Raw genomic sequence first — 14,772 nt, forward strand, 5'->3', positions numbered from 1 at the left:
AGATACACAGCGTGGGAGACATATCTATTTCTTGTATCAAGAGTAAGGATTTTTGTTTGAAAATGGTCACTTCTATGGACTCCATTGGAAGCCTGCAGTAGTTTTTGTCCTTACAACACTATACACAACTTGTGGTCCCCTCCATTAAAGAACATGCATCTCTATGTGCATCCATTCCAATAAATGGTAAAATGCCAGTTCCCCCCCCCATCTGCAATTCCCGGAATTATTAATTTGATGTCCAACGCACAGGCTACTAAACATTGTCTGTATGTTGTTTCTCTTCCTCCAGGAATACCTCACGGCATTTGACAAAAACTTGGCCGACATTGACCGTCAACGAGAGGAACAACTGACGGCCGAGAGACGATGGTCTGAGAGCTGGCAAAGGTCTGTGCAGAAAGTTAAAGACTTGTATTGAACAGTCACTGAGGGGTATGTTGAATCCCATACATCTACACATAGTCAATCCATTGTTCCAACGGTCAGTGGTTGGACTCCAGCCACTGTGTACAGCCTTGTTTAGGTAGAAAGGAACATTTATAAACACTTACGGGAAGCTGTTTAAGGCCCGAGGAGGAGGGTGCACTTTTATTCAGTTATATGGTACTACACAAATACAGCATGGTTTGAGGAGAAGTAGTGGGAATCTCTGGTCCCGAGGTGTAAGTACTAGGTCAGCTTGACTACCACCAAGGGACCAGGTCAGCTTGACTACCACCAAGGGACCAGTAATTCCCACTATTTTCCCAAAATAAACCATGCTGTATTTGTTTTACTACATTTCATAAATATTCAAAACAGAAATCTCACGTTACTTGTACTCACAGACGCCATTGTTGTTTGTCACCTGCTAAATTTCCATGTAGTGATATTGGAGTGCGGATGTGCATAGAAACAGGCCTTCCATAGTCTGGTGCTGACATATGTTTTGAGTCTTTACAGTAATAGTTATTAGGATACAACTCCAGACTGCTTCGGTAAAGATTATATACCCAGCAAGAAATGAGACCGAGGGGTACCCCCCAACATGTCCAATCCTTATACACATTCCAGACTATTGTTACTTAACACATCCTCCCAAGATGTCTGAAAGGAATTCCTCCAGACAATGACCAACACACAAAGCAGGGGGGGTTCTCTCCATCTCATACCTTGCTGCATATGAAAGATTACACGATACAGACTACATATTTACATGACGGGCTCCAGAGGGATTTTTTGATGCTACCAGAAAAAACTACCGCACTACAGCGAGGTGGATACTCACTTGTATGACATGACCTGGTCACGTATCACTTCTGCTTCCCAGACGCGAGGTGGAATTGGCCAATGACATGCTCCGATCTGCTCATGAATATTTATGAGGTGTAGTAATGTGGAACTTATTTAATATCAGAAAAAAAAATTGTATAATATGAACCAACAAATTCAGAATTCCGTCCATTTTAGGAGATGTGGATTTTCTTAATTATTCAGGGCTTCCGGGTCCCGTTTGTGTTCAAGTTTATATTTTAGATATTAACAGTGTTGGACCGTCAATAAGTTTCGTCAAGTAGGCGATGTATAATTTCACAAATATGTGGTGCAAGTTCTTTTTTGTGAAAATATTTGCCACACATGAACCGTCCACATTTCCAGAAAAGCTTTTGCCCTGTAATAGATTTGTACATAAAGATTCCTAAAGTTAAGTCCACCAACATGTATAATTTCATCATCCTGTTTAATTATTTTACATGTACACATAGTTTTACCAAAACTTTTTGGCATAATTTTATGTAAGTAAAAAGCCTTTGTGTTCAGAAAGTTTCACTTGTACATGTCAAGTACATGTACTCTGATATACGTGTACGTCATATGAGCCTGTTTGTATTAAAATTGGAAATTTTCCAGAGTAATGATTTTGAAGACTTACACTTCCACAAGCAATTGTGATATTTCTTACACTTGTTTTATTACAAAACTCATGGAAAACACGACAGGAGTAAAAAACTGTAATTTGAAAGCAATATTAACATTTAGAGGTGCCAAACACTGCTGCCCAAAGCAAAATGGTGCACACTATTATTATCTCATTCCTACTTCTTTTTAGCAGCCTTGTTTGAGCACTTAACTACGTGAGTAAACTACAAAGGAATACATATCAGCAAACAAACTTACTTCCTGGCAAAGTTCCTGAAACAGGCACGTAGTATTCGGAACACAGTTCCATTTATGGCAACAAAACACTTCCATGTACCATCAAAACAAAAACCAATTATGCAAAACACACAACATTTGGCCCCTAAAAAAATACCTAATTTGTTGTGTATCCAGACACACACTATTTGCTTTATCAGTCCTCTTGCATGCATTTCAAGTTGAAAAATATGCAGTACAAAATATTGCTTTACAAAAGAACAGCTCTATGTACATCTTTTATGTACACCTTGAAAATACACCTCCTGGGAAATATGCATATTAATAACACCTGTAACCTCAGCCCCTCAAGTCACATGTACTTAGGTTCTTTTGGGCTGTCTTTGAGCCCCAGTGTTCATTTTCTGTTGACCAATATATAGTGTATTTACTGCCATTGAACCCTTGGCTGTTAGGGACAGTGAGATGCCAAGAAAAACAAGCACACACAATTTTTCAATTATATAAAGGCAACAGCTTACTTGACTAAATTTTAGGTCGATGTAACTGCCAAGGAGAATATCAATTACATAAAATAAGCACAGCAGAAACCGGGAACCAGTCACCGACTGTCTACATATCACATGAACTTAAACGTATAGTTTGCTACTGAAATGATACCAGTTGTTTTGAGGTGGTAACAGCAAGCAGGTCCAGGGACCAATGACACTTGTAAAAATGACGAATCACCAAAGTACATGTACTAAACCAGTGACCCACAACCAAAACAGTTGACCAGTAACATTCCCCGGAATTTTAGCTTTAAATGTGAACAGCCCCGTTTGTGTCTCCACGAGGGGGAAACAAACCCAAGCGTCGAATCCACAATGTTTGACAATATCTGTATTCATCACGTCACTGTTTAAGTTGGTACATGTGCAGGTTGCCCATATATTCTGCTTTGAAATTGATTTTTTTGGTTCATTTTACAATATAAGGCACATTTTGAGGCACAATTGAAAGGCAGAAAGTGGCATTCAAAATACGAAACCTTACAACCATGGATCTACAAGGCTGGAGAAAACGTCTTGAGGGGGAAGGTTAGAAATTCGGAACAGTGCATCGTTGTTGCGTATTGCTATTGAGTACAGAGGTAGAAAGGTTTGCAATATGAGTGGTGCTCAACTGTCACATTTTTATAGCCAGATCCGCCTCTTTGGTCATGTTGCATAGTGGAGAAAACTGGTTTTATGTTTGATTTAATGTACCGACACTGCTAAAATCACCACCAGAGCCATCCAAGCAACAAATTCGTACAAAATTAAAGAAAAAGGCCACATCCAAATCAGGCATTATGGGGCTTGAGCTGGACCAAGAGAGGGCGCTGTTTTCTTTAGCAACGGAGACTCCTTTGGTCAGACCTGAACTTCACCGGTTCACGAATGGCTAGTTAATGCATGCATCACAGTTGCATAACTACCAACAAAATGAACGCCCCTGACTAATGTGGCTTTTTTCAACCGATGACGGGGTGCTTCTGCTCGAGGCAGATTGCCTATAGCTACTACAATTCCCCGTGTAATGTAAAATCAAAGCCTTAGCCACAGAGTACTATAACCTGATGAGGAAGCCGCCTTTGTTTAAATTTCAAAGTTGCCATCTCCCTTAAATTCTACTGAAAGCAATTTTTTAAGCACACACACACATATAAAAATTCTAAGTACATGTACCTAACCATTACAAGAGTTGTTTGGTTAAAAAAAAGGTTAAAACTTTTGACGAAACTACAGCAAGTACATAAGCAAAATTGTTCACAATTTTTGAGTCACTTGTTGCATTTGTTTTAAAAATGCTACAGATATCTAAGAAGGCTTTACCAACATGCAGAAAGCATAAATGTGATTCAAATACTGATTAGCAAATGAACAACAAACCGGAATACATGTAATTCAAAGCAAAGTGTGATTAAAATAAATATTACAGTACCCTTCCAGAAGCAATAAAACTGCAAATGGCATGTGATGTAAAGCTGGACCTGCATTAATCTGACTCTTTACTTCGTTCTTCAACACTGCTCCTGCCTTATAAACTGAGTAAAACTTTTCAAATAAGAATACGCGTACATTTACTTCACATGTACAGCCAGAATATCATAATGTACAATAAAATTCCCACATCAAGTAGCAAAGAGACGAGTTTGAATTGTAGATTTAATATTCATGTTGAATGATATTTCTTCCATGTTCCCTGGCTTTTAGAACAAATTGTACGACAGACTGTAAAAGAAAGTCTGTCCGATATAACGGTGAAGTTGCCAAGGGCCCAGAGCAGCAGTCACCACCAGTGATGTTCCTAGATCTCCACTGATTTCAACAGTGATGCTGTGGTTGTGTAGCGCGAGGACATCAATTAGGGTAAAGCATGAGAGTGACGCTGCAGAAATTTTATGCTTAACACAATCAGTGCAGAATCTTCAGTTTAAAACAGGGTGGATTAATCACGCATACTGTTGGCAGAGAACATCATCACAGCAAGCCAGGATGCTTACGGTAAGCAGAGCAACGGAACTGGGCTTAAGTCTGCATGATCAGTAGGGAGTCCTAACTTCAAACCAGATTAAGAACATGGCCCTCTACTCGACAAGAACTACTAACGACACTGTGTATAGCTTGCAGTGCCCAACTTCCTCCAAAGTTCAGGGTGGGCTATGTCATGTCCTCAGGTGACTAGTGGACCACTTTGGATATTCCCATTTTGGCTGCGCCTGTTGGGGCCCAAAATAGCCGTCAGAGCATCCTGTCCAGAGGATAAATCCTGAATCGATCTCTTCAACGCTACACGCAGCCGTCATCGCGCATCACTGGAAACCATAACAGAAAATCCAGAGGGGAGCTTTTCCCTCCCGTGGGGGAATCATGATTTCATCCAGTGTCAGTCGACCGGAATGGAGACGGCAAATCTTGGATGGAACGCTGGCATCATTCTTTGAGGAAAATGGGGGAGGGGAGAGGTCTATTGCGGTTGTCATAAGCTACGATGACCCGACATTTTTTGGGATTCAGCTAGTATCAGTGCTCTTTCTCTGCCATTTTCTTGGTGTAAACTCTGCAGGCATGCATGACTGAATTTGGGTCAAGGGTCACACCACTCAATTGTCGCTACCTAACAGCATTCAATGCTAGAAACAATCGTCAACCCCTCCAAAAATTTGTTTGGACCACTCAGACTAGCAATCCATCTGCTTTGCTGAAATGACTGATCTCAGTTGGAGGTTGACAGTAGCTGTCTCCTCATTTCATGTTGACCAAAGTATTTATTTCCAACTCCACAAATGTGCGCATGAGTTCTGATCCCACTCCACACTTTTATGTACACGCACTGGCATGGTTTCCCTTAAACTGTACACACACGAGACTTGTCGCCACACTTTGAAGCGTTATAGGGTAGTCCTTTGGTTTGATATGACCACAGACGTTGGACTATCCAGCGGTTGCACGTCGCTGTGAGACTCCTCTTGGTCCAGCAGGACTGCGATGGCTGCCAGACTGTCCTGTTTCATCCTGCTGGACCCTCTGGATGAGGACATCGTCACCTGAGATGTGGAAGAGAGATCTACGGTCAAGCTGATACCAGAGATTCCAAATTAAGATGTGTCGGATGCTAATCAAAATAGTTTACACGACATTTTGCTGGCCCAGCCTAACAAAATGAGTTGCAAGTCTCCAGAGCTCGTTTTGAGATAACGACTTTCAGACAGAAATCAATGGGAACCCTTGACATTTTGTCACCTACTTATTACTCATTTTTGTCAGGGTGTGAGGCTGGGTCATTCATCAAAATAAGGAGCTCAATTTGCCAATGCAAACTACAATAAATTTACGGAAAAAAATGGCCTTAACCACTTGCTGCCAGGTGCTTTTAAAAATGCAATGCACACATACGGGCGATTTTCAAGATTTTCAGGTTTCAAAATTCTTCTAAACTTCATCATTTCATTAAATGGACGTTTACACCCACACGTATGACTGTTTGGTGGCTACTCTAAGCTGTCAGGCAACCTCCATTGATGCCTGGGTATTTAAACCAAGCCTGTCGCCCTGTAAAGAGAGCCCAAAATTGTGAGGTGTTGCGTAATTTCCTTTGTTCCCAGTGAATGCGAGTGGCGTCTTTTCAAACGCGGCTAGATTAGCGTGCATCGGTGCTGTGACGCTCGTCAATGGTGACCCGGAGCTTTTTTGTCCCCAGTGCTAATCCATGGGGGAGCTATGCCCAAAACAATGGTATACTAGTTCCAAACAGTGATGGATTACCTTCGAAAAATGCAAGCCAAAAAATGATGGCAATTCCCAGCAGCAGGTCTTTTGTTCAGAGCACGGTCTTTTGTTACACAGACAAGCTCTTTTGTCCGATTTCGGGCAGCCGGGCTCTGCATATACTGTAAACCCAAGGTGCCCGAAATGGGTCTCCGGCAGCAAGTGGTTAAGACTCATTTTGTTGGATCCAGGCACACCGGAGTAATTGCTGAGACTGCACATTGGTTTTACTTATACCCATCAGTATCATGACGCCTAAACAAAATACCCTGAAGATATCCTGACTCTCACCTTGTTATAAAGCTCCTCAAGTTTATCGGGTGTTGTCTCAGCACTCTCCAGCTGACTGGATGAGCCTGGGTGATATTTGGGGTTCCTTGGACCTAAGGTAGGGAAAACAACGTAAGTCATTACAGCGTTTCTTGTCTTACTCTAAGACTGATGATTTCCATTTAAATATGTCTACTTGTTGCGAAGCTGCACAATTATATATAACTGTAAGTTGATTCTCCAATTCGTTTTGTCAATCAGATTGAATCCTTGAATGTATCAAGTGATCTGGTTCTGAGCGACTCTTCACCAGATCATAGTTGACATCACCATATTTACAGAATGTCATTTCCTATCTCCAATGAGATGCGAGTGGCACTGGGAGGTACATGTACATATACAAAGCTTATGCTTCCTCTGTCATTCCTTACAGACATGGCAACCACTGACACATTTCTGAGCTCATAAGTATATCCCCACATGTTTTGTGAGTCAGATTGCAGCTTTGAAAAGCTAAAAAAAAGAAAACAGCAGTCTGGCACTTCAGCAACTCAGAGAAAATCTGGAGTTTCCTTTAATAGAGCCAGTTTAATCAAACTTCCCTGCCATTCAGCACACTGCTGGCCTCTTTCTGTCTATCAAGTGCCCTGGCCTACAGTTGGTGTGTATGCCTTATCGCAAAATAGGCACAAACCGGGCTGACAAATACAATTATCTGTCCCTGTCACCTCTCCAAGATTGAGGTGAGATAAAAATTTTTGCAAATGCGACAAGGCCAAGACATTAGGATCCAACGGCCTGATCTCAACCCAGGATTTTGGACATGAGCACTGCAAATATACCAAAGACAAAGTTTGTCACTAGGCATGCTGGGCTACACCCCAACGCTGCTGACCTTCATGCAATAGTATTCTGGTCTAGTCCACGGTGTGTCCTGACAAGTCCACCACAAGTCAACCTGTCTCAAGCCAAGACACTAGATCAAATGAAATGCAACGAACCCCTCCCTGCTTGTATTCACAGTGGTAATTACTTGCAACTGGACCCAGGTTACGACTTCGATTTACTTGTGGCTGAAGTTGTGATGGACTTGAAAAGTCTGGTTAGCGTTGAGAGTTGAGATTCCTAGAATGCAACTCACTCCTGGCGGGTGTGTACAGCCTGCCGTTGGCCCTGGGGACTGTACCGGATCCTTGGTCTGCCACACTGGCCCCGTGCGCTGCGTAACCCTGCGCTTCCCGACGGTGGTCCATGGACGGCGAGGAGCTTGCCCGGGGGCGGTTGGGGTCCACGGGCCTGTCCACCATGGCACTCAGGTCAGCAAACTCCACCGGCGGGGAGGGAGTAGGGGTGGAGACTGATGGCAGGCGGGAGGGATTTTGAGAGCTGGCGGCAGATGGTGATTTGGAACTAACAGGGAAAAATGTAGATTTTTTGCTCAACTGGATTTGCTCAATCCTCAACAACAGTCTCCAGAAATTAAAAGCATCAGTTGGACAAACTTTACAAAATGCAGTTTGATACTAGATACCGGGGTGGAGCAAAGGGCTCTAGAGATGGGGCCTCAACCTTGGAGGACCAACTCCAAAGCAAGCGAAGACGAACTACAACACAGGCCATGAAGGTTCCAAGCTAGGGGCTTCCTGTGTGACCCTGGACAAGACTCCAGACACACTACAGTCCAATCTAAGGTTTGGAGGTCAATTTGTCCTCTAAAGTTGCTCGTGGGTGTAATCACACGGAGACAAACTATGGTTGGTCACGGTCGTTACCATCCTGCAAAATGTTGACAGGCCAAAAAGTCTTCCGGACTGGAATTGGGAATGGTCACTTTTAATAAGTTATCACAATTTCAACAACCACTGCCTAAAAACTCACTTTGGTCTGGACGACACATCTAGGATGATGTCATCACTTCCACTGCGCTGGCTGGACGAACACATCTGATCATTGTCAATCACTGGAGTAAAAAAAAATGATTCTTCAAAATCAGTCTTCAGAATCATTTCGAACAAATGAAAGCTGGCATACAACTGGACGTAAGAAAATAAGGGATCAGATGTCAAACTGCGAAAGACTTAAGTACAGTAGGATGCAAATGAAGTTGCATGGCTGTTGAAAGTTGTTTCATTCTGTCTAAAGGCAGCAACTATTTTGCTCTGAAGGGTGAATCTTCACTACCAGGTGATATCCTGGACTTAAAAATGGCCCTATATCATATTCAGGCAATCACGTCAGCCTGAAGTTAGGGCACACAAGATTTGTCATTCTGTGATTAATACAAAACTTCAAAGTCAGAAACGTAAAATTTTGGGCCTTTTAAAAGATGATCTACATTTGAATCTCAAACTCTGCATAAGCTTCAGAGTTATGATAGACAGGATTTTTTTTCACTTAATCGACAAACTTTGAAATCTTGACACAGTGTAACTGGCTCCAACCAAATGAGTCTCAAGTAAATTTGTTCCCAATGTTTATATTATTATTTGCATTACAAAGAGCAAGCTTATTTTAATTTATCACACAATCTGGACATCCTGAAAAATGCACACATTATTCGAGCGAAACCATTGAGATTTTCTCTCTATTCTTATAGTGCCAGGTGTGTTTATGGGCTTGGAAAAATTCCCAGGTACATGTAGCTCTGGTGACTTTTGATTCATTTGGGCTGGGGTGAGTTTCAAACTGGCCCGATAGAATTGACGAGACGCAACATACGGTAATTGGACTGCTTGAGGGCCTTGTCATCCCTCCGGCGCTTGCACCAGACCAACAGGACAACGATGGCTAGACACAGGGCCAAGCCGGCCAGGCTGACAGCAGTGATGAAGATGATGAGCGAGTTCCTGGGGAAAAAAAATCCAAAATGGATTACAAAATGAACCAAAAACCCACCTAAAACAACTGACCACTTTGTTTTTAGTATTAAACTGGGGTCAGCTCAACATTTTATCTGGGAGGGGGCAGGGACATAGCTCTTCCCTGTAATATCTTTCCTTCGAAGGCCTTCAAAACACTGGAAACATCCATTTGAATTAATCAAGAAGTTGTTGGAAACTTTCATAATATAAGTTCTCCAAACCAGTTTTCTCTTTTTCCAGCCCACAGCCACCAAAAAATCAAAATGTTAGAGTGTTAGGTTTAGATTGCCTTTGGTAACCCTCGATGTCTGTGGACAATTACAAGACATTTCAATAACATTTTAAGGAAAGTTTGTCAGAGGATCTGATAACCTTGGCTATTGTACAAATACGAATTTGGCTGGAAAGCTGTTAGCTGATTTGACTACGATCCAATGTCCAGAAGGAGTTGTAAAAACTGTCAAATTTCTATTCCTGGGTGATTCCTTTAAAAAATGAGAGTTCAGGACCGATTTACATGTGCATGCCATGAAAATACACTTAAAATGAATTGTCACCTCCCTAGACTCCAAAACCCTACTTAAAACAAATATGGAACACAGGACAACTTTCAAACCCATCCAAAAAAGTTCAAAATCCAACTTGGGCCTTTAATTTGATGCCATGATAAAAAGTGCATAAATGACGCACTGTGACTTTGCAAGTGGATCCCCGGGCGACTCGCCCATCTAACTTGCTTGGGAAAAATTGCTCGCTCTGATTGACAACTTAATCTGTCAGAAATCGGCACGTGGGAATATACTCATTTCCTTTTAAAAATAAAGTTCCTTTAAAAATAAGTGAAAAGATTGAGTCCGGAGGATATTTTCAAAATAGGATGCTAGTTTCAGGGCTGTTTCCCCCAAAATGGAGACATGAACACTCAAGCTATAATTTACAAAACTCAAAATGACTCAGAAATTTGATAGTAACTACAACGATGCGGTAACAAGTCAACCTCAACTGTAAATTAAGTTTTTCAAACCACAGAAATTTACTCTTATTTTTATTTATTACACATGCTTACTCAGTTCCCATTTTAACAAATTTGTGACCCGCCCTGCAAAAAAGGGTAATAAGTCATGCAATGCCAAAACATGTCGTGGCCTGTACTATTTGGAGAGGGCAACATTTCTTTAAAAAATGTGATTTGGTGTTTTTTCCTTTAATACTTTCTATCATATTTATATTTCCAGAATTTGTGACTACAAACATGGATACTGACGAATAAAGATGAAAAATTGATCATTCAGTAGGAAATCCTAAAAAGCACTGTGTTTCCAAGCGCTACAATTCAAGAGCTTTTTTTTCCAAAAAGTGCTTTTATTTAATCCACAAATGTGGATATACAAATGTCTATATATATCCAGAACGCAGCGCACTACAGGGGTCATTCATATATCAAATTGTAGCATTTGATGTACAGAATCCAGCCATATCAAAAACTCTGGCGACTTATGACCCATTTTTCTAGAACCATCACATTTTAACATGTGTCTGCAGAAGACATCCTTGCTTTTCTCAAATGGCTTTTCAGATTTCCTTTGTCTGAGCAGTTTTCTTGGTATATGAGGCTTCAAGCAAGGATCAGCTTGAAAGGGTAATTCTAGGGACAGACACCCTACTCAGCTGACTCTTCACACTCGCGCTTCATGAATCAAACAAACATTTGTAATGAGTCCCATCAGCCGTGGGCAATGGGTTGTATCTTGGCAACTGTTCACGTTGTAGGGTACAAGTACCAGTTGATTGTTTCCACAAATGCTCATTTTTGCATAGCTTTTGTTTCTGTTTACCATCACGACCTTAACAACTGAACATGACCCTGCTTAACTTTTAAATAAAAGTACCAGCATAAAAAGCATTAAATGGTGTGCAAAGTGAAATAACAAGACCGAAGAAGCTCCCCAATACAGACTTTTCAATAAAATACATGTACACTCTTCTACTGATTAATGAGCATTCAGAATTAAAGTTTGCTTGGAGATGCATGAGTAATGTGCACAAAGGATTACACATATGGCCTACACAACAGTCCAGACAAGAAGCGCAGTGCCCTGATGAAGACTTCTTTGTCACATGGTAGACAAATTTGAAAAGACATACATGAATGATAATTTAGTGAGGGATGAAGAAGCGCCATACTCACAGTGGATAGGCAACCCCTCCAGGGAACAGACTAACTGGTGCTCTGTCGGTGGCAGGGGGTGAAGTGGTGCTGGTTGGTGTTGTACCCTGCCATGATGGTGGGGACTTGGTTGAACGAGCTTTCCCTGCAGAGGGATGGGTAACAAGACAAAGATGACATTACCAATGGTAACTTTTGTGACTGGCTGCCACCAAACCCGTGGGCATGATTCAAGAACAATGGTGGTAAGAGTGTGATCAAACAGAAAACACAGAGATACGGGTCATTCTACAAATTAGGGGTCCAAAAGTGGGACATTATGTGTCCACTGTAACACCTGAACTGTGTAATTTGACATGGACAAATCACTGAAATTGACTGCAAACTATTTCTAGTTGTTTGGCAGGTAATTTGCATCGATTCATCTCTCTTGAAAATGAAAGAATTTGTTCCTAACTTACAAATCACATGTCAGAAAAAAAATTGGACCCGTAACTTATAGAATTACTCATATACATGTACTTCCCCACAAAGAAACCTTAAGTTTGAAAGCTTTAACACCGGTCTTAATCTTAGTTATGATTTATGCATTTTATGTTTTCGCATCATTAAAGTGCCTCAGTAGGCCCTACTGATATTATCTCATTGCCTCATGCTCATCAGTAAGCAATCAAAGGAATCTCGAGGTTTTATCAAGACAACTTTTAACCATTATTTCACTATGGTGATTTCCAACTTGTTTTAAAAAAAGACACTAAGGTAAAGAACCTGTTAATGTCAAGTTTTGGCCGGACCTCTTCCATTTTGACTTGTAATGGAAAGTTGTGCATCGGCGAATCTTTCTGATGCAAATGTTGATACCGTTTTTAACCCTTAACAGATGTTACTTGATAACATTATGTCTGTGAAGGGTAAGATGCTATTTTACCATCAATCCATTTTCAACACCGGATCTCTCCAACGAAAAATAAGAAGAATTCTTGAGTCGACTCACCTGTGGAGAGGAACAGTTTGAGAGGATCCATTCCCATACCCACACTTGTCCTGGCCACTATCTCGATGGAGTATTCTGTTTCTGGTTGGAGTGACGTCAAGTTATATGATGTGTCTGTCGTCTCTACTTGCCCATGGGTCTCGTTACTGTAAATGACCTCTCGCCGTTGTCTTGAGCTATCTGCTTTCACGAAGACAGGAAGACAAGGAATCAAAGAGTGTACCGGCAGAGGTAACCAGAATGATTCGATTTGAGACAGTTACTGTAAAGAACTCTTAAGCTCCAAGTAGCACTGGTACCTACCAAAGTATCTCTGAAAATACTCATCTTTTGCATTTTACATTAATTTTAGTATAACCAGTTGACGTTGGATTTTCTTACCCGAAAAAGCTGAAGGGGACAGGTTTTTTTTTTTTACCAGTAAATTCTTCAACCTTGCTATTACACTTCGGTCCAACCGAGCATGAGTGTACACTCATGTACAAGTGAGTGTACACATCCTCCGTGAAGCAAATAAGAAAAATTATGTGTGTTTACATGTCATCCGGTGCCAAGTGGTTGACACTGTACCAAAACAAATCAACATGTGACAGTGAGGGATACAGCCATGCATGGCCCCTCCCTTTAATCTGTCTGGGGCTAAATCGCTTTTCTTGGAATTGTTCCTGCACCTTTGCAGCATTTAACGTTTACGTGACTCAATTTTTCAACCACATTTATGGCACCCATTCCGCCGACCTTTTCAAGTTGAAAGGTGACTAACAGAAACCACACAATGACCAGACAGATGAAGTCCGACCGAGAGGAAAAACAGAATGGATCCAAACAGGTGCAACACAACAAGAGCTCCCTGACAAAACTTGTGAGGGCTACCCCAACAATTGAATTTCCTGGCTGCTCCAGCCGCATCTTCCTCCTTCTTGTGGCTTTCATGTTTGCTCCACGTCCGACTATCTTTCTGCCCCAAATCTGCATGCAGCATGATATGCAACCTTTGGACAAGGGTTACTACAGTGGGTGTGTACACACAAATGGACACTTGGGAGCAGGGCAGCAGAATGCGGTTTTAAATGTCAAAACATGCACTATCTCTAAAATCAGCATTTCCTTCACAAAGGAATACTTGCATGCACTGCATCACGCCGATGATGTTTTCTCTCAAGTTTCTTGGCAGAGTGGGTAATGAAACAAAAGGTTTCAAGTAATATTATGTAAAAAGAAACTAATTATTCTATCACTTCATTCTAATTGTAATTATGTTACTATGGCAACCTCTGCAAATTAAGAAATTGCTTGGGGGGTTCAGATTTGATTGTCCTACTTTAGTTTCTTTAATCCACACAAGAATGTAGCATAAAAAAAATAGCAAGGTTTAATACAAGCGCTGCTCAAAGAAAACACTGACAGCCTCCTGCAAACAACCAGCTTCTTTTGGATGACATGACAGAATTCTGAATTTCAGCAGGCTGAATATAAAACTTGGCTGGCCAATAATTGGAACTTATTATAACACAGATGACCAACCATATTCATTTCAAAGGAACTTCAATTTTGAAAGCTCTTGAGGCATGAAGTATAAGTGTGGTGACCTGTCGTACATCTTGACAATCTGGAACTCTTATCTCAGTCCACAAATTTCCTCTAGTGTACCGCTCTTTAATCCCTTTCAAGAGTATGAAAGTTAACATGACTGAAGTAAGCTGCAGTCATGGGATTCATTTTTAACATTTGTGCCACATCATTCTCTGAATGAAGAACTCTACAGTTCCTGATAAAAAAAGCAACTTACACGTAAGGTGTCATTAACTTTAACCACTTTGCCTTGCACAAAATTGTGTTCATAGACATGTACATCAACAACTTTAACCTCCCAAGATCCAATGCTGTTTTCTTGGGGTACTTGGTTTTGCATGTGTGAAATATCATGTCCATGCATCAAACCAGACAAACCTGAACATTTGTTTGTTCTTGTCATTAGGTTAACAACAAACATACGCAGGTCATAGATTGTTGCTATTATGTAATTTGGTGACCTGCAGATTTAGAAAC

The 14,772-nt window shown here is 41.1% G+C and overlaps 2 protein-coding genes across 4 annotated transcripts in view; one reads left to right on the top strand and one right to left on the bottom strand.

Annotated features, from left to right (window-relative positions):
* Positions 1-1,916, top strand: part of ccdc180 (coiled-coil domain containing 180) — a 39,240-nt gene extending 37,324 nt beyond the window's left edge. For both annotated transcript variants that reach the window (XM_087143619.1, XM_087143620.1), the window contains one exon: positions 293-1,916. In XM_087143619.1, the coding sequence (XP_086999745.1) occupies positions 293-421 (129 nt within the window). In that variant the 3' untranslated portion in view covers positions 422-1,916. The remainder of the gene's footprint in view (positions 1-292) is intronic.
* Positions 1,917-1,929: 13 nt separating this feature from the next.
* Positions 1,930-14,772, bottom strand: part of LOC110988113 (contactin-5-like) — a 136,063-nt gene continuing 123,220 nt past the window's right edge. For both annotated transcript variants that reach the window (XM_087143618.1, XM_022251365.2), the window contains 7 exons: positions 12,724-12,903; positions 11,751-11,874; positions 9,420-9,547; positions 8,580-8,661; positions 7,843-8,111; positions 6,723-6,814; positions 1,930-5,710 (listed from right to left, as the gene is read on the bottom strand). In XM_087143618.1, the coding sequence (XP_086999744.1) occupies positions 5,555-5,710; positions 6,723-6,814; positions 7,843-8,111; positions 8,580-8,661; positions 9,420-9,547; positions 11,751-11,874; positions 12,724-12,903 (1,031 nt within the window). In that variant the 3' untranslated portion in view covers positions 1,930-5,554. The remainder of the gene's footprint in view (positions 5,711-6,722; positions 6,815-7,842; positions 8,112-8,579; positions 8,662-9,419; positions 9,548-11,750; positions 11,875-12,723; positions 12,904-14,772) is intronic.

Source organism: Acanthaster planci, linkage group LG11 (genome assembly GCF_054643075.1).
Source record: "Acanthaster planci isolate LZ-2023a linkage group LG11, COTS_SCS, whole genome shotgun sequence".
NCBI classification, from domain to species: domain Eukaryota; kingdom Metazoa; phylum Echinodermata; class Asteroidea; order Valvatida; family Acanthasteridae; genus Acanthaster; species Acanthaster planci.